Genomic DNA, 18,280 nt, shown 5'->3' on the forward strand with positions numbered 1-18,280 from the left:
ATTTGATTTTCAATTATTTTATTTTATATTTTATTTATTTATTTTTTTTACAGATGAAAACAACAAATTTGTTGTCTAAGTACGATGAGGAAATTGATGGGGTTAAAAAGGATTCTTTTGTACTCGGTATGTAGTTTGCAATTTACATACATTTTTGGCGTACTTAAATATAACACAATATCATCAATGCAGAATGTAATCATAATAGAAATATCATTTATTATATGTGTATCATCATTCAGAGGGACAATCTTCTGGTTAATGCCAATGTTTTGCACTTTTGATTTTTCAATGCCAAAATCTTCTATTTGTATTGCTAAGAGTATTGATTAGATTATTTTTTGATTTTGTTATTGCCAATCCCCCCCCCCCCCCCCCCCCCCCCCAAAGAAAAAAAAATAATTTTTAAAAAATCTCACCAGTCAACATTTTATAACATAAAATGAAACCTAAATTTTAAATATCTATGTGTCTTGTTCATTGTTGGCTAACAATGTACATCTACTTACCACCTTTGCTTTATAAATATATTCTAATAACAGAAAACGGCTTTCATTTGATGTACACAGTATCTCTTAGCTTTAATCCTCTACTGTTGCTACTTTGCTAATATTACCTGCTAAGTCCAAATCTGGAATACTATTTTGATGTTGAAATGATGTGCAGTACACAAAATACAATTGAAGTGGGTTGCTAATTCTCTTTGTCTCACAAATTAGCAACCACCTTCAACTTGACTTCATGCACACTTCTCTCCATGACGCCTTTAGAACTGTTGGCTATCCCTCAACTTTTGGAATCCTTGAACAGAAGCTTGTGTTTGGCTTTTGGTATACATTTAGAAAGGAGATGGTAAAGCATGATAGAACTGAAAAGGGTTGCTAAACAATGAGTCATATATTGTAACAACCCACTCCAGCGGTGTCACACTTATTGGATGAAAAAAAGGGTTAACATGATTTTTAATGGGTCTTTCAGAAACCCATATTGTGTTGCTCTTTAAACTGTAGTTTTAAAGTCCTCTTCTACAGAGTGATACAAAAATGTGAACTTTTATATAGTGCAATATCCATTAAATGTCACTAAAGGTCCCGAATCAACAGAAGCAATGTGAAGGGTGAGACATGATGTCTAGGCTTTATTGCAATTTTTCTTTTTGACAGGTTCAGCCAGCTTTATGCCAAGTACTAATTTTCCACTTCAGTATGGTTAGAAAAACGGAGTGAAGTCTTTTTCAATTACTCAACAGTGGGACTCAAACTCAAGATATTAAGATCACAAGCCGATTGTCATACCTCTCGACCACAAAGCTGCATCCAGAGTAATACTAATTGCATTTTATAAAAAGTTAGTATTGTCAAATAACCTTAACTTCTCTGTTCTAGATTCTGAAACTATTTGTAATTTGACTCTTTGATTTTATCGGTCGACAGATTCAGTTGGTACATATGATGCAGCTCATGAAAAGAGAATGACAGAGATCAGGCAACAGCTCAAAGCACAGGGGGTTTGTTTTGTTTATTTATCAATTGAATTAATTTCTTTGCTGTGTCTTGTTTTGTTTTAAAATTTATATTCAAACTTAATGTTGTCCCTTACACAAATCAACAGATAAAAAATCTTGATTTTAAGATAAAAGGAAGTAAGACTTTGGCTTAAAAGAATTATGATTCACAAATGGCTTATGTCCTTGTTTACATATTCTTCCATTTCATTGCATTTTTTGTATGTACAACTCTTTTTTCTCTTTTAATTTTTCAATATTTTTTATTCCTCAGCAAACACTCAGCATAGCTTCCAATCCCATTGCAGAGTATTTAACAAAGGAAGAAGTGGTAAGATTTGTCTTTTCTTTTTTAATCTCTTTATTTATTAAATCCATCTGGTTTCTATTAATGTCTGATGTCTGAATTCACTCCTCCCTTTAAAATGATTTAGACCAAATTTTCAATGTAAATTTACTGTAAAAACATTTTGCTCTTTTTTTAAAACATCCCTAATGTGATAGAGATAACGAAAATGTTCAGAGTTATAGTGATAACAACACAACAACAATAATGACGATGATATAATAATACCGATGAGGGTGGTTATTATTATTATTATTATTATTATTATTATTATTATTATTATTATTATTATTATTATTATTATATTATTATAATTATTATTATTACTATTATTATTATTATTATCATTAAAAAATTTTATCCATTGGCATCTCTTCTGTATTTGTAGGAATCTGCAAAATTTAAGAAAGTGCGCAAAAAAGTAAGAAAGATTCGCAAGAAGGAGGTGTTGAAAGCTGACGACTTGTTGCCATTGGAAGGAGAGGATGGAGGCTCTAGTCACGATTATGGTTCCAGGTGATTTGAAATCGTATTGCATATTAGATGACTTAATTTTATGGAATCAGACAACATAATATTGTTTTATCATTTTTTAGGTTTAGAAGGTCTAATATCTTTTTATTATCCATTTAACATATGATAGACTTTATAAAATTTATTTTATATAAATAATTTATTGATTTTTATAAGCTCTATATCACCAGTATTTTCAACAACTGTTAATTTTAATTTTTTTTCCTTTATTTATTTACTTATTTTATTTATTATTCCAAATATTTATTGTTTTTATTATTGCTCGATTAATATTTAATTTTTAATTTTAAAAACAATTTTCATAACTCCTTTTGTATTGATGTAAAAAATGATAATACTACGTGTTGTAAGGACAAAAAAAATAGTATTCAGGTTTGAGGTAATTTCAGTGAGCCCACTTTTATATATTTAGAAATTCTGAAATAAAATTTAAAATCTTTTTTCTCCATTTCTTAATCATTAATTTTTTGGTGTTCCCATCGCTCTATCTTGACAGATCAAGAGGGAGGGGGAGATTGGATGTAGAGGATGAAGAAATGGAAGAAGGGGAAGTGAAACCAGATGTTCCTGAAGTATCAAATGGAGGAGCAATTAAACCTCCACCACCTCCTCCAGGATTACCTAAATCTGCCAGACATCGACCTCCTGTCAAGATGGACCTTGATGACAGTAAGAATGGCTGTTGGTTTTGAAGACAACTAGGTCATACATTTTAAGATCATAAAACAATTGTTACGCTCTGATTAAGTGAGAATAAGAATTAAGCAAAGTTGTTCATTTGTCAATTCATGTGTTTGGAATCGGTTTAATTGACATTGATGATTTAGTTCAATCTCTTTTTAGGATATCCATGAATATTACTTATTTTTATTATTTTATGTACATGTCTGTCACAGCTTTTATATTATATTCCTTTGCATTTGCTTTCATGTATCATTTATTGTTAAATATTGAACAAGTTAGGGCATTTCTATTTTTTAAATATCATTTTTATTTTGTTTGAAAATGCCTCACAATTGATTTTTTAAAATATCTCCACAGGTGATTTAGTTGGTCCAGATGAAGACCTAAGTGGTGTAATGGTAGAGGAGGAAGAGGTTCAAAATGAGTTACAAAATGCCCTGATGAAGGCTAGAAAATTGAAGCTCAGAGCAGAGAGAAGTTCAGCGAAAGATGTAAGAACCTTTTTGTAATATTTAAAATTATTAATCATTTCCATTTATATGTTCTTGATGATTGTTTCTCACTCTCAGAAGAAAAAAAAATCATTTTAGAGAGTTGTCATTATAGTGGAGCAAGCAAAAATGGTGCAGGAGTGGGGAATATAAAGTACTTGAATATGGATGCCTTTTCCAGCCATCTACAGTGGCAGTTTCAGCCAAAGTAGGCTACCTTGAAAATAGTGCCATGTCATTTCTTGAAAAGACCAAACTAGCCATTGCTTGTCTGAAAACTCGTCTCTCCTCCTCCTAACTTGTTTAGAATTATTTTTGCCTTGTCTATAATGATAGGCCATGAAGTCGGCTAGTAGAACGGTTGACTCTGCTTGAACTATGTCAACACAGCTGTATCAACATCAGCATTCATTGGCAGTCATTTGTTTTTGTTCAATTTTCTCTCAGTACTTGATGATCGTGGTCAAGTTATGAGGAATTACTAAGGCCCCATTCTTTACATGAGACAGAGCAAGACAAAAAGCTAGCTTAGATGGTCCTGCGAGTTACAAAATACACAAACATTCAGTAGCACCCCTCCCTCTTTTCCCTTTCTTCTCTTCTCCCTCTCCTCTTCCTGATATGATTTTAAAATAAACCTGAATATAGTTTTTCTAATTTGAACCAATATCTTTTCTCATACAGATCATCAGTAATCTGCCTGTGAAAGAAGAGATGGAGAGTGAGGAGGAAAAGGAAGGAAATAATATCATTTTGAATTCCACATCTGAGTTTTGTCGTAATTTGGGAGAGATTCCTACCTATGGGCTTGCTGGGAATAGGGATGAAGACAGGGATGAAATAATGGTGAGAGTTTGGGAATTTATGAAGTTTTGGTTTAACAACCTAGGAAATCTGAAGTTTATTTATTATAAAATAACTCAGAGATCCTAAAAATGATTCACAAGAAAATAAACTCCCTTCTTCCCCCCCTCCCCCACCTAACTTAAAGAAAATGTTTAAAGAACAAGGCACTCAAAATGGAATAGACAATTCTTCCTCTATACAGTTGATCAGTTAAGTTGAAATAAAATAGGTGTTGCTGACTCAATCTTTATTCTTTTGAATGGTGGTGGTAACAACCTTCTTTTGAGTAGTCCAATTGTTTAAAAGTTGCAGATTAGAATATGTATTTCATACTGTAATGTTTCAGTTTCATCTGAAATCTCTGAGTAAAATAATCCTTCTTTACGTCTCATATTTTTGATTTTTTTGATATTCCTTACATCTTAAATTTAGATTATTTAAATAAATAGCCATAATAATATGATTTTTTCAAATTCTATTTAAAAGATATACTAACTGTAGCTTGTTAAATCCCCTATTTTATTATTGCCTACTATGCAAATTACAATTTCAACAGGATGCTGAATTGGAACTGATGGAACAACGGAGGCATGAAGAGGAACAGGAAGAACAGACCGGTGGTTGGAATGAAGTTGATATTGATGAAAATCCTGTGGATATTCAGGTATCTGATATTTGACTGAATTAGACAGGGGTAGGGGGGGGGGGGGGAGAGAAAAAAGAAGAGAGAGAAGGGGGGGGGGGGGGGGGGGGGGGGGGAGAAGAGAGAGTGCTTTATTTCAAAATGCACAATATTTTGAATATGTTGAAATTTGTTGGCGCTTACCGAGTTTGAACTGGACAATACGCAAATTTCAATTGGGTTGCCGAATTTGGACTGGACAAATTAGGTTTCGTTATGCCGAAAATTTTTGAAAAGTGCTGAAATCGGTCTGCTTAGTTGAATTTGAACTGGAAGTAGGTTACATTTGCTTTGGAAAAGGTGTACAGGCCTCGAAGTGGGCCGGGAAAACTGGGAAAAGCCGGGAACTTTATTTTGAAATTTCCCGACCGGGAAAAGCCGGGAAAATCGGTGAAAATTGTCTGGGGCCGGGAAAAAGCCGTGAAAAAAAATTTAGGTGAACAACAACCCAACATGTATTCTTCCGCGTAATCATTACCCAACCTGCGAACGATCGGCTTAGAGCATGGCAGCAGCCTCACTCTTATGGTTTCCTCACACTACTAGGCCCTATGTTATGACGATCGACCCAATCAGCAAAGTCCGGTCCGCATTCGTAGAGTACACAGACTATTACCATGTTTCCTGTGCATGACGTAATTATAGTGGTTTAGAGTCATCGCTGAAACACTGGAAGACGGCAATGGTATAGTTGCGTCAGTTGTTGAATAAATTATCCAGGCACGATTGATAAGTGAAAAAAACAAATTATGTTGTAGTTACATTTGAAACAAACAAAGTATATCACTGATTTCGTCTCATTGAGATATAAAGAATGATATAAAAATCAAGAAAATAGGCCGATAAATAAAAAAGTTGCTAAAAAAATCGAAAATAAACAAAAGCAATTTTTAAAATCGAATTTATTTGTAAAACAGTTGGTTTTCAACCGATTTTTCTGAAACAAGGACCAATGTTGTTCTTTTTTCAAGCCAATTTCAACAATGTGACTTTCAAATTCCTCAGAATTATATTTTTTACTTTTAGATTTTAGCTTTTAGGCCTACTCAAAAAGGTGTTATATTCCTTGCCACTTGCACAACAATAGCGTAATACATCGACGGCGAGAAGTGTCTTTGTTTCGACCAGCCGGTTCGGTTAGATCCTTGATTCACTCAGTCGACTCATCATTGTCGACAAGACAAGAGTGCTAGAAACACACATCCCTCCCCTCATCTTAGTAGTGTGTGTGTGTGTGAGTGTGTGTGTGTGTTTTTTTTTTGGTGTGTTTTTGACTTGGTCATGAATGCGATTGTTAGCTAAGCTAAGAAAGACGGTCGACGTCCTTGGGCTACTTTAATTAATTTTCGTGACTTGTTATTCAATTATTTGGAGATGGCAGATTAAGGTCGTTTACTCATTATAATTTGTACTAAGTTTGTTTTGTTTGTCTCTAGATTAACTAGCTTTATTTCATTCATGTGCAATTCAATAAGTAGGCCACAAGGCTTTGGACGCTACTTTCTCTCTCATAGTAATATTCAAATGTCTTTTTCTCTCTATTGATTTTCTCTTCTCTTTGTCTCTTTTCCTCCCATTTCTTCTCTCTCTCTCTCTCTCTCTCTCTCTCTCTCTCTCTCTCTCTCTCTCTCTCTCTCTCTATCTGTCTCTCTCTTTTTTTAAATATTTATTTTTGCATGTTGTAGGAGGCCTAGACTTTACAGGAATACGTCCAAGTATTAATAGCCAGAGTCAATATATTTCTTTCTCTCAGTCTCAGCCACTCTCCTTTTCACTCCTCATCTCTCTCTCTCTCTCTCTCCTCTCCGTCTCTCTCTTCTCTCTCTCTCTCTCTCTCTCTCTCTCTCTCTCTCTCTCTCTCTCTCTCTCTCTCTCTCTCTCTCTCTCTCTCTCTCTCTCTCTCTCTCTCTCTTTTTTTTTTTTTTTTCCTTTTTTTCCCCCACGGATGGTGTAGACTTAGATACTGGATGGCATGTTATAGTAATATGTACTACGAGTCAATAATTTCCCCCTCTTTTCTGACTCTCTCTCTCTCTCTCTATATATATATATATATATATATATATATAAAATATATATATATATATATATATATATATATATATATATATATATATATATATATATATATATATATATATATATATATATAAAGGTAGTGGTAACTGGTCTAGAATTGATGAATATGCTTGAAAATTACTACCTTAAAATTTTCCCTAGAGCCTGGAAAAAACCAGGAAAAAACCGGGAAAAAGCAGGGAAAAATATTTTCCTGAATCACTTCTAGGCCTGGGTGTAGTAGTAGTAGTAGTTGTAGTAGTTTTAGTGGTAGTAGAAGTAGCAACAGGTGAAATATAGTGTTGTTATAGTTGTGGGAGGAGTGGAAATTTCATTAGTAATATAAAAGGTAAAAGAAAACAATGGTTTGCTCATTTTTATTTCTTTGACATGTTCTAGGGAGAAGACTTGGCTGTGTTGGAGGAAGAACCCATTGCTAGTGATGGCATTGGAGCTGCTCTCAAACTTGCTGTGAAGAAAGGTACATTTTAGTTACATAAAATCGAAAGTCTGATAAAGTTTTGTTTGATTGACTTATTATTATTATTATTATTATTATTATTATTATTATTATTATTATTATTATTATTATTATTATTATTATTATTATTATTACTATTATTATTATTAATTGTTGTTTTCTATTTTTCACCTTTAGGTTACCTTGAGGCTGAAGAACCAAAACGACATAATAGAATGTCTGCAAAAGCGATTGCTGAACTCCAGGTTCAAAACTACACAATTCAAGACAAGAGATACGAGTATGTATTTTTCAAGCCTTAACCCTCTCGTGTTTAGATTCTTTTTGTGGGAGTAGATAATGAGTTCCCTATATGGCCATGTCAATCATGTAGACATCCTTTGATGATATAAGCCTACTCTTTGATATCTGTAGTCGCCTTTTCGTTTTCTACGGTCACTCATGGCTAAACTCCGCCCAGAAACGATTTCATAGGTCCATCCATCACCAAATTTCAAACTTTTGTTCTCGTGAGTTCTTAAGTTTTTTGACCGAAGAACGATTGGCTACTGAGCATCTTGACCCTTCAACAATTGGTCGTTCTTGCAGCTCACGTGTCAACAGCCGTCAACAATGAATTGAATCATCGTTTAGGCAGTGGAAGACGGCTATGGAATAGTTGCGTCACATCGCCACGTTGTTGAATAAATTATCCAGGCATGGTCGATAGGTAAAAAAGCCAAATTATGTTCTAGTTACATTTGAAACAAACAAAGTATATTACTGATCTCGTCTCTTTGAGATATAAAGAATGATATAAAAATCAAGAAAATCGGCCGATAAATAAAAAAAGTTGCTAAAAAAAGCTAAAATAAACAAAAGCAATTTTTAAAATCAAATTTATTCGTAAAACAGTTGGTTTTCAACCGATTTTTATGAAACAAAGACCATTGTACTTCTTTTTTCAAGCTGATTTCAGCAATGTGACTTTCAAATTCCTCAGAATTATATTTTTTACTTTTAGATTTTAGCTTATAGGCCTACTCAATAAGGTGTTATATTCCTTGCATAACAATAGCGTAATACATCGACGAGGAGAAGCGTCTTTGTTTCGGCCAGCTGGATAGATTGCCTGTGATTGGTCGAAGACTTTGAAACGCTTGATTCACAATTCTACACGAACGGACCCTGGCGGTCTATCAAAGAGGTGTTACAAATTTATTTACCGACTATTTTTCTTGGTGCTAAAATTACAAAGTAATAATTTCGCATCAGAAAAAATAACTCTGAAGTTCCTATCTCTTTATTACAATAAAATTGATATCTCGAATGACAAAATAGACCCACAAATAAGGGAGTTATAAATTATTCATAATATTTTAAAAAGTTTACAATAATTGTCTTCAAAGTCATTTTTCATCACCAAAGTCGTAATTTTTTACCGATTTTTACCAAACAAAGGGCAATGTCAATGATTTTCACCCGCAAATAAAATAGGATTTAAATCGCAATTTCTGAAACATATTTTCTTTTCTGTCGGCAAATTTATAAAAATCAAAGCTGAAAACACCCTGCGGCAGTGACAGGGCCTGTCATTTCCTTCACAACGATTTGATTTTACTTACTGAGGCCAGTCTTGGCTACCCTGCCCATGAATATTATGCCGTTGTCAGTTTTTGTCGGGTTGAATCTTAAAGAGTTAATGAAAACTATTTGTCACAATTTATGTCTTGTGGGTTCAGCATGTTACTAACACTGTTTCCTATATCACAAAGTTATCATTAGGAATCAAAATGATGGCATTTTCTGTTGATATATCAATGATATTAATTTATTATTGGATGATTAATTACTTTTAAAGAATAAGTTGATAATGGTGTGCTATTATGTCTGTAGGGATCTTGATGAAAAGAACCGCAAGCGGGATCGTTATGTGGGTGGAATGACTACAGAGTTCAAAGAGAAAACCTCATATAAACCAGAAGTCAGATTGGATTATGTTGATGAAGGAGGCCGGCATATGAGTCAAAAAGAAGCTTTTAGGCAGCTTAGTCACAGATTCCATGGAAAGGGCTCAGGGAAGAAAAAGACTGAAAAGAGGAGCAAGAAAGTGGAGGAAGAATTGGTATGATTTTCATTTTAATTTGTGATTTAGTAGTGTTTGTTCACGATTTCAAAAGATGTTAAAAGATTTCTCATAGAAAAACGTTATCACCATACAAGTGTGCGTTATTTTTAAAAAATATAGATTGAAAAAATAATTAATTGTATTATTTCTGTTGTGACTTATCATCATTAAGTATTTTTATTTTTTACTTCATTTGGACATCACTTTTGTATTGTGTTTTCTGTAAATTGCCATCCCTATGGCCACAAGACTCGTGTGTCTATCAGAAATTAAAAGTAGTTCTTTAGAACCATTAGGCCCATGGACCTGGAGTAAGTCCCGGTAATTGCTTGCTACTCTTTTAATAGGACCTTAGTTTATCGCAAAGTACTTTCCACCAGATCTAACACACCCAGCTACCCAATCACTTCTGGGTGGACGAGGGTCAAAATATAATCTCAACTTCACCAGGATTGATCTCTGTCCCTTTAAGCGATAGCTCTACCAACTTAGCTATTTGAAACCCCAAAATCATAAATGGAGCTTTATGTTTATTTCAATTTTAACCCTCGTAAAATTCAATCCAGCCAAACAGAATGGAAGTAATGTCTGATATATATATATTTGTTAAAAATGATTTTATGAGTGGGATATGGAAACATAAAAAGTTAGCTCCATTTCCATAATCTCGTTTTTCAACATTTTTATTTTGTTTCAGTTGATGAAACAAATGAGCTCAACAGATACACCTCTCAACACATTAAGTTTACTAAAGGACAAACAGAAATCTGAGAAATCTCCATACATTATGTTGAGTGGAAACAAAGGATTCTCCTCGTAAGTTATATGGTTTTTCTTTAGCTTTTAAGAAATAATCATGTGCCTTTTTCTTCATTTGGCAATGCATTTCTTACTGTAAGTTGCTGTAAAAACATGCTCCTTTAAAAATTTTCTTTGTATCAGTTCAATTCATGAACTTTGTTTAGCAATGACTATGAAAAATGTTTTTTTCTCTTTTTGGGGAAAATTTTTGTGTGAAATCAAAGCCCTATCTCCACTGAGTAAAAATGTTTTTGAATTTTGAAAATCCATTAATAAATAAACAAGTTATGCAGTTTCAAAGGTGTAATTTATTTGGATGACCCACCAAGAGGAAAAAAACGCTAAAATATGGGACGCTTTTTCGGCATGTTTTTCGACACTTTGTTGTATCTTGCGTAATAAGTGGATTAAAAGATTGAAATTTGGCAATTTTATGGCAAATTTGATAGAGAATATGATGAAAACATTAGAAGAGTTCTAACATATAATTTTAGAGCTGGATGGTATATAACCCACACACACACACACACAAGAGGGAGAGAGAGAGAGAGAGAGAGAGAGAGAGAGAGAGAGGAGAGAGGAGAGAGAGAGAGAGAGGAGAGAGAGAGAGAGAGAGAGAGAGAGAGAGAGAGAAAATAGTATAACACACACACAGAAATATATTAAGAATGAGTAATAAAAACACACACACACACAAGAGAGAGAGAGAGAGAAGAGGGGGGGGGGGGGGGGGGGGAGATTGCGTACATAAACGAAAGAAATATAGAAGGAAAAGAGAAATTGGACAAGGGGACAAAGGTTACTGATGGAACGTGACTTGGAACACAATAATTAAACCCATGCTGAGATTGTAGATCCTATTGCAATCGAAAACTTTTAACATTATAATTTCTTAAATTCTTGTAAATTAAACAGTCAAATTGTCAGCTGTTTATTGAACCCCAACGCAATGGCAGACGATAAACACCTCTCTGCCAGTGAATCTCAGACATTTTGACTAGTCATGAACTTTAAAACGAGGTCAACCAATCAGAAAGCGCTTTGCGACGACCCGATCAGTCGCTCAGTTTGGTGCCAAATCGTTTTGAACTTGTGATTCGGGCTGTAGGGAGGCAAAATGGCTTTGTCTTTTACGAATGAAGAGTAAATTAGGATGGTGTTTTGTAAAATACGGGAAAAGTACTCGTCATATTCATATGAGATTTTACAACGAAAGAGAAGAAATGTTCATGTATTACCTTGTCAGTGACAAAACCTACACGCCCGGTAGTTTTAGAAATATTTTACTCCAAAGAGTAAAAATCTATTTTTAACGGTCTTCTGGTAATCGCACGAGTTTTGTCGCTTGACATAATCTAAAATGGCCTTTTTTCTAAATGTGTGCCAACTTTCAGTCATATTCATCGATAAACAGGGTCGTAATTAATTTTTTAAAATAGCATACACGAAACGGCTTCGTCCCATATTTTGTCGCGAATTTGGGCACTTCGTGAGCGAAAAAGAGGCCCAAGGATTTGTGCGGGATAGTCATTGCTACTTTGTTCCAAGGGTTATTTTTATTTTTTATCTTAGCCTTATCACATTACATTGTATCTGTATTGTTTCTCAATCTGTCTTTTTCTTTTTTTCTCTTCTCTTTTCACAGAAATTCCATCATGAAGCCTTCATGATGTGTTTTTGTGCAGTAGATCTGACAAATCTGCCCTTACCAGACTTCTTGATAATGATACAGACCAGAATCAACATGTGAAGCTCAGGATGTACAATGTTAGGAAATGTAGCTCTAACTGTAAATAGATTTGCAGAAAAATATGAGAATGGTAGAGCAAAGGAAATCTGGATATGTCATATATAAAGGTTCAGATTAAAATAAAGAACAAACAATACTTTTTTTTTGGTGGCGGGGGGGGGGGGGGGGTCACTAAAAGAGAGCTTTTACCTGAAATGTTCATTGTTTGCTCCTTGATTTTATATGAATCCTTTAGATTTTACTTTGGCTTTGTCCTTGTCAAATGAAAAACAAAAAAAAAACAAAAACATGGGAGATCTCAGCACTTAACAAAAAAGTTCTAGCAAAGATGTCAATGTATTCCATAATAGCTGCTCTTTTTTGGGAGAAACACATTTTTTATAGATTACATTATTTCTGAAGAATGCATATATTATGTGTGAATAAGAGTAATTTAAATGTTATTGTGGAATAGCAACAAGATCATAATGTAAATTTTGAATTGATGGGGTTTTTTTGTAGGAGGAAAGTTGATGTAAAATGTAATGCTCGATATTCTTGACTTTTTGACCAAGTTGTAAATGTGAAAAAGAAATAAAAACATTGAAAATGTGGAAGCAAATTGTTTGTTTTGTTTTCTCCACTTCAAATTAATTATAAGTTTTCTTCATATCTTCCAACTTTATAATGCGTAGAAGTGGAAAAGCTTTGTGCTCAGGTTTCCAAGCCCATCAATATAGACGCCAACACTCCCTGATAAATACTTTTGATTTTTATTGACAGCTTCAATATCTTGCTAACTCCTCTATCACCCTTTATTTATCTTTTCCATGTGGCTTTGTGTCCTTGTTCTGGATTGTGATAATCACTTGGATTCTTTGCTGAGATATTATATTTTTAAAAGATAAATGATAAATAGGATAACATTCCCTTTATTCATCTTAAGGGAAATATATCTTTACGGTCTATCTCAAAAGAGATACCAAGAGAATCCAGTTGTCAGTTGCAAAGTGAGCAGTAAGGGCTAAATATCTTACTCAAAGGACATTGAGATGCAGACGGAAGGGCTTGAACTCTTGGTGGAAGTACAATGCTTTCATCCGGCCATTTCACCTGCCTTGTAAATATCTCTCCATAGTATAATATATATATTATTGCTAAATTTTGTTTTGTAACCATCTTAGAGTTTCCCTTTTGGTGGTGGAATGCTCTTGGATCTACTTCTTTTCTCTGAACTTCTTTCCCTTTCCTTGCTTTTTCTTGGGAACTGATTAGCTAGTCTAGAAGCTTTTGACTCTTCTATCATCTTCCTTTTTAGTGGTGCGGAAATGTCAGGGTTGCAAATCCAAGAACCATTAAAAACCCTTATTCTAAGTAACTCAAGTCCTCATCTTGAAATGATACTATTTGGTTCTTCTAAGACATTTTGGGATCCTTTCTTATAGAGAGACATTGGGTGGCAGTGGAGGCTTTCCTCTCGGCTTTGTTTTGTACAGTAATGGAATGAGAATCCACCCAACCAGTTAATTGCCTGTGTGAATGTGTATCATTGGTAATGAAAGCAGTGGTTGGATAGCTGGGTCTGTTAGATCTGGTGGAAAGTACTTTGCGAGAAAATAGCATCCTATCCAAAGGGTAGCAAGCAATTGTTCATTTTACGCTATAGAACCCGGATAAACTCCATGGGCCTAATGGCTCGGAAGGACTACTTACCATGCTCAACCTATTTGGCAAATTCTTCATGTACTCCATGTCATTATGAACCAAACATCCATTTTGTATAGTTCATGTTGCTTAATAGGAGTAGGAGTCCTTGAATAGCCTAATATTCTTGATATTACTTTGCCTATTATTGCCATGTACCGATTCAGGCATTGCGTGTTAATTGCATCACACAAGGCCCAGGCCAGAATGAATGGGTTATAACTTATCCATCTGGTCACTGTGTACATCCATTGTTGATTGGCAATGAAAAAATTGAGACATGGTGTCATCTCTCCTATCAAAGCATAATGTGGCCATCGCATTGCATCTTCTACATGCCGAACAACCGAACCAGTTTGGATTCCTTGTTTGGGAACATTTATCACTATGTTTTGACTCGTGACACTTGAAATTTTACACTATTACATTGCACAAGCCTACCCCAAAGAGTAGCGAACAGTTTTCAGAATTGGGCATGCCCGCGATTTCGGCTGGTCAACAATTATTTAAGATAGCTTGGGCCACTGTCCTTATAAAACAATAATAATAATGATGATGATGATGATAATAACAATAATAGTTATTGGTTTCAGGATTGCTTTGTTGATTTTAATCAAAATAAGCTGCCGCCTGTCTGACTGTCACATCAGTATATACTGACATTGATTAAATTGATTTGTCAACAATCATCCCATGATAAATGAAATTTAGATTATTTGCAGCTTAAATATTAATCCGATTGTAAATAAACAACACTGTGACAAACTGAGTCAGGCATTGGTTATGATTATAAGATTAATCAAGATTGGTTTGTGTTTTACTTTACAGTGGATCAATTATTCATCAATCGGTTTCAACTTGAGTAAATAGCGAAATTGGTAGCCAGAAAATCAATTAGAAGCAAACAATGGCAAAATGTTTCAATAAATGTCACGAGTGCACAGTTGGTAATAATATGAATAGAATCTATCAGACTAGTGTCCTGAATGCTTGGAATTGAACATCTTGAACTGTAGACTTATGCTAATGCCATAAAATGTTCATTTAAATTTAAATAATCCAAGCTCAGCAATGGTCCATGAGTGAAGACTCCCGTAAATTAACCTTTCTAACTTTAGTGCTCCGTTTTGTGATGGCTGTTCACGCCAATTGTACTTAACTCTTGATTTGTCTTCTCTTGGCCGACAAAAACGTTTTGCTAAATCTACCAGAATATTGATCAGTACAATCGTAATTATTCATCGGGCCTATGGCAAAAAACCTTTTGGATAGGATTTGGTCTATCTCAAATTAGTTTCCTCTAGATCTAAACGATTACCCAGTAACTTTAAAAAAAAAAATTATTTGCAGAGGGGTTAGAATGAAGAAAAACAAAAACAAATTTGACTAAAGCCTGAGTCAAAATTGTTCATTTGCTCGTGAGCTGATTGATGTATCAATTAAGCTATCGGGACCATAACTATTTCAGGTTCTCTGGCCTACTCATTCCCCGGTTTTGACTGTGATTTTCGAAAATTCTATATCATATATCAATGTTTGCCTCATACCATAATTTGAGAGAAACAAAAAGCAAACAAAAACAAAAAAAAGAAAAAACCACACCAAGCTGTGATGGACCAATATTGAAATTTAAAAAAACCAATGTACTAGATATGTATTGACACGATCACATTTTTTCATTAATGTTTGGCCCAAAACGTATTTTCTAATCCGAACTCCACACTCCATTCTCTTCTAACTCTATAGAAATTAAGGATGCGAAAAAAATATCGATAGATACTACACCGCTTTGAATTTTTAAAAAATGACATGGGTTCCATCTTCATTTGAAAGTCTGTCTGCGATGGGCCAAAGACAGCCTGAAAAATCACAATCCTCAAGGTTGTCCATATTTACATACTTTTGTTGCCATCTCATAGGTAGAGGTCAACTTGAAATGGTACGCCACTCTTCTGTTTTGCACGCTTTTTGGCTGCATTTAGTTTAGCTGCAGAGTCCACTCCAGCCTTTCACATCATTCATCCATGTTCTTAGTGGTCTGCCTTTTGGACTCCTGTCTTCAATTTTACCCCCTAAAATATCTTTCATAATGAAGTTGAGTTGTGTCTTTTTACATGGCTTAAAATATATAAATTTTCTTGGCTTTTATTGTGTGGAGATAAGTTAGTTCCGTTCCTATGAGATCGCAAACTTCTTGGTTTCTTTTTTTTTTAAATTTTAATTTTAATTTTTTTGGGTTGTCTTTCCAGCTTATTTTTTCAAGTCTCGTAATGTCCACATTTTAAATGCCTCTATTTTTCTTTATCGAGGGTCCAGGTTTCCGAGTCATACAGCTGTGCTGAGTGAACATATAGCATTTCAGAACACGGAGTCTGGTAGTACTGCGTTGTGTTCAATTTGACTGTAGGTCGTGTTTTAGTGGAATGAATCTTGATTTTGTTATAGCTATCTTGGTTTTAACTTATAGATGGCTTTTTTCCAGTGTTTTCTAACTGCTGTCTTATAGCTCCTATAGGTTGGTCATGGCTCGCATATCTTCAAACCAGTTGTCTTATTTCTTATTCAGCTAGAGGTCTACCGAGTTCTGATTTGATTCAGTAAACTCAACCGATGAGGCTAATACCCAGAAAAAAAAAGAAAAGAAACCTTACGTTTAATGTGTAATTTCTATTTTGACCAGCTGTTAGAAACGTAAGGCCCCCTCGTGGTTATGGCTGACAGTTTATGGGAAATGATGTTCCACCTGGATAAGTGTTTTGATGAAAAAAATGAATGAACTGGGCTATTTACCCGAGGTCAACCATACAACTCTATAGTGTTTATTGTAAAATTTGCAGGAAAAGGAGCTCCGGTCAATGGGTTTGGAATGAGGAAGAATTAATGGTGAGGGGCTTCACTGACGTCTCAAACTGTTTATGAGTAGGTAGCTAGCTGTTATAATAAAGTACACCTTCAGAGCCATTAGGCCAATGGAGCCGGAGTTTAACCCGGCTTCTATATCGTGAAACGGACAAAAGCAATTGCTTGCTACAGAACGAAACATGACGCCTGTTAGGCGATATTACAATTGTTTTTCTGACAGAGGCAACGCGGTCAACGGCCAGGTGCTCATTTTACACCTGTATACGGTGAGAGAATGTGAATAAAGAGCCTTTTCCAAGGACTCAACTATGCGCCGAGCGGGTTCGAACCCAGGACCTTCCGATTCGAAAGCGATTGTCATACCACAAGACCACATAGCTGCACATTTTGTGTTTACCTGTCAGGCCGTAATAATAATATTGTGTCAACGTGGACCAGACCTGCCAACTACTACGACTAAATTCATCTACGAATTTTTTGCTTTAGTCGAAGAGCGGCAGAGATTCAATAACACTTGTTAAAAATGAAGTTGTGATGCCACAGCAAATTAATTGAGCAATTTGAAGCGTTATCTCGATAACCTGGAAAGGAAAGATTAGTATGTTGTAAAGTTAGTTTTGGTGCCTACTATTTTTTTCCACCCTGAAAACTACGAACTTTTACTCAATATCAAGTAGGTAGATCTGACGTGGACTCGTGGTACTATTAGAGCCATAACCTTCAGTCCATGCTTGCCACCCAAATCGCGTCCCCAGTTTGTGAGAATTAATTTAGACTCAGTACTGCTTATAATTACACGTTTGCAAAAAAAAAAAAAAAAAAAAAACAAACAAAAATACAAACAAACACGTACAAACCGTGTATTAAACCAAAAAAAAAAAACAAAAAAAAACAAAACAAAACAAAAAACAAAAAAAAAAACAATTCGCACGTGTTAGAAATATGATTGAAGTGCTCAGACTCTGGACGGTCCATCAAGCTGGTCTGCATGTATAGCTGTGATCAGATCCCATAAAATGGCTGATTGTGGATATTTATGTGTCCCGTATGAGTACAGTGGCACAGGGTCTTCTCTCGTAATGAAATCAAGAGACGTCGAACAACCCAGGCGTTATGTCCTTGGGTAAGGCAGTTTGCATTTATTATCATTCTCGACATAGGTATTTATGACGGAAATTGTAAGAGTACTACTACAAAGAGGACGCCTAACAGGAGACTTGAACTGTAGAGCTCCATATAGACTAATTGGGCTACAAATAAATTATTGTGAAGCTATAAATCCATAAAAAACGGGTCACGTAAATGTCCATCTTTATTCCCATTTCCAAAAGTACAAATAATAAAATCGATACAATTATGAAGTATAAGTGAATATTTTTATTTGATTTAGATCTATATAAAATAGTAAAGAATTGAAAAACCAAGGCATTAATTCATTAATATTGCATTAG

General features: G+C 34.6%; 1 protein-coding gene across 1 annotated transcript in view; it reads left to right on the plus strand.

Annotated features, from left to right (window-relative positions):
• Positions 1–12,880, plus strand: part of LOC144962770 (U4/U6.U5 tri-snRNP-associated protein 1-like) — a 30,561-nt gene extending 17,681 nt beyond the window's left edge. Inside the window, exons 10-22 of the mRNA XM_078896009.1 lie at positions 54–126; positions 1,434–1,507; positions 1,779–1,835; positions 2,239–2,366; positions 2,881–3,053; positions 3,426–3,559; positions 4,244–4,405; positions 4,962–5,069; positions 7,545–7,626; positions 7,804–7,906; positions 9,502–9,730; positions 10,431–10,549; positions 12,180–12,880. Of these exons, the coding sequence (XP_078752135.1) occupies positions 54–126; positions 1,434–1,507; positions 1,779–1,835; positions 2,239–2,366; positions 2,881–3,053; positions 3,426–3,559; positions 4,244–4,405; positions 4,962–5,069; positions 7,545–7,626; positions 7,804–7,906; positions 9,502–9,730; positions 10,431–10,549; positions 12,180–12,204 (1,467 nt within the window). The 3' untranslated portion in view covers positions 12,205–12,880. The remainder of the gene's footprint in view (positions 1–53; positions 127–1,433; positions 1,508–1,778; positions 1,836–2,238; positions 2,367–2,880; positions 3,054–3,425; positions 3,560–4,243; positions 4,406–4,961; positions 5,070–7,544; positions 7,627–7,803; positions 7,907–9,501; positions 9,731–10,430; positions 10,550–12,179) is intronic.
• Positions 12,881–18,280: the final 5,400 nt, after the last annotated feature.

This window comes from Berghia stephanieae, chromosome 1 (assembly GCF_034508935.2).
Source record: "Berghia stephanieae isolate SIO BIC M18660-M18661 chromosome 1, UCSD_Bste_1.3, whole genome shotgun sequence".
NCBI lineage: Eukaryota > Metazoa > Mollusca > Gastropoda > Nudibranchia > Aeolidiidae > Berghia > Berghia stephanieae.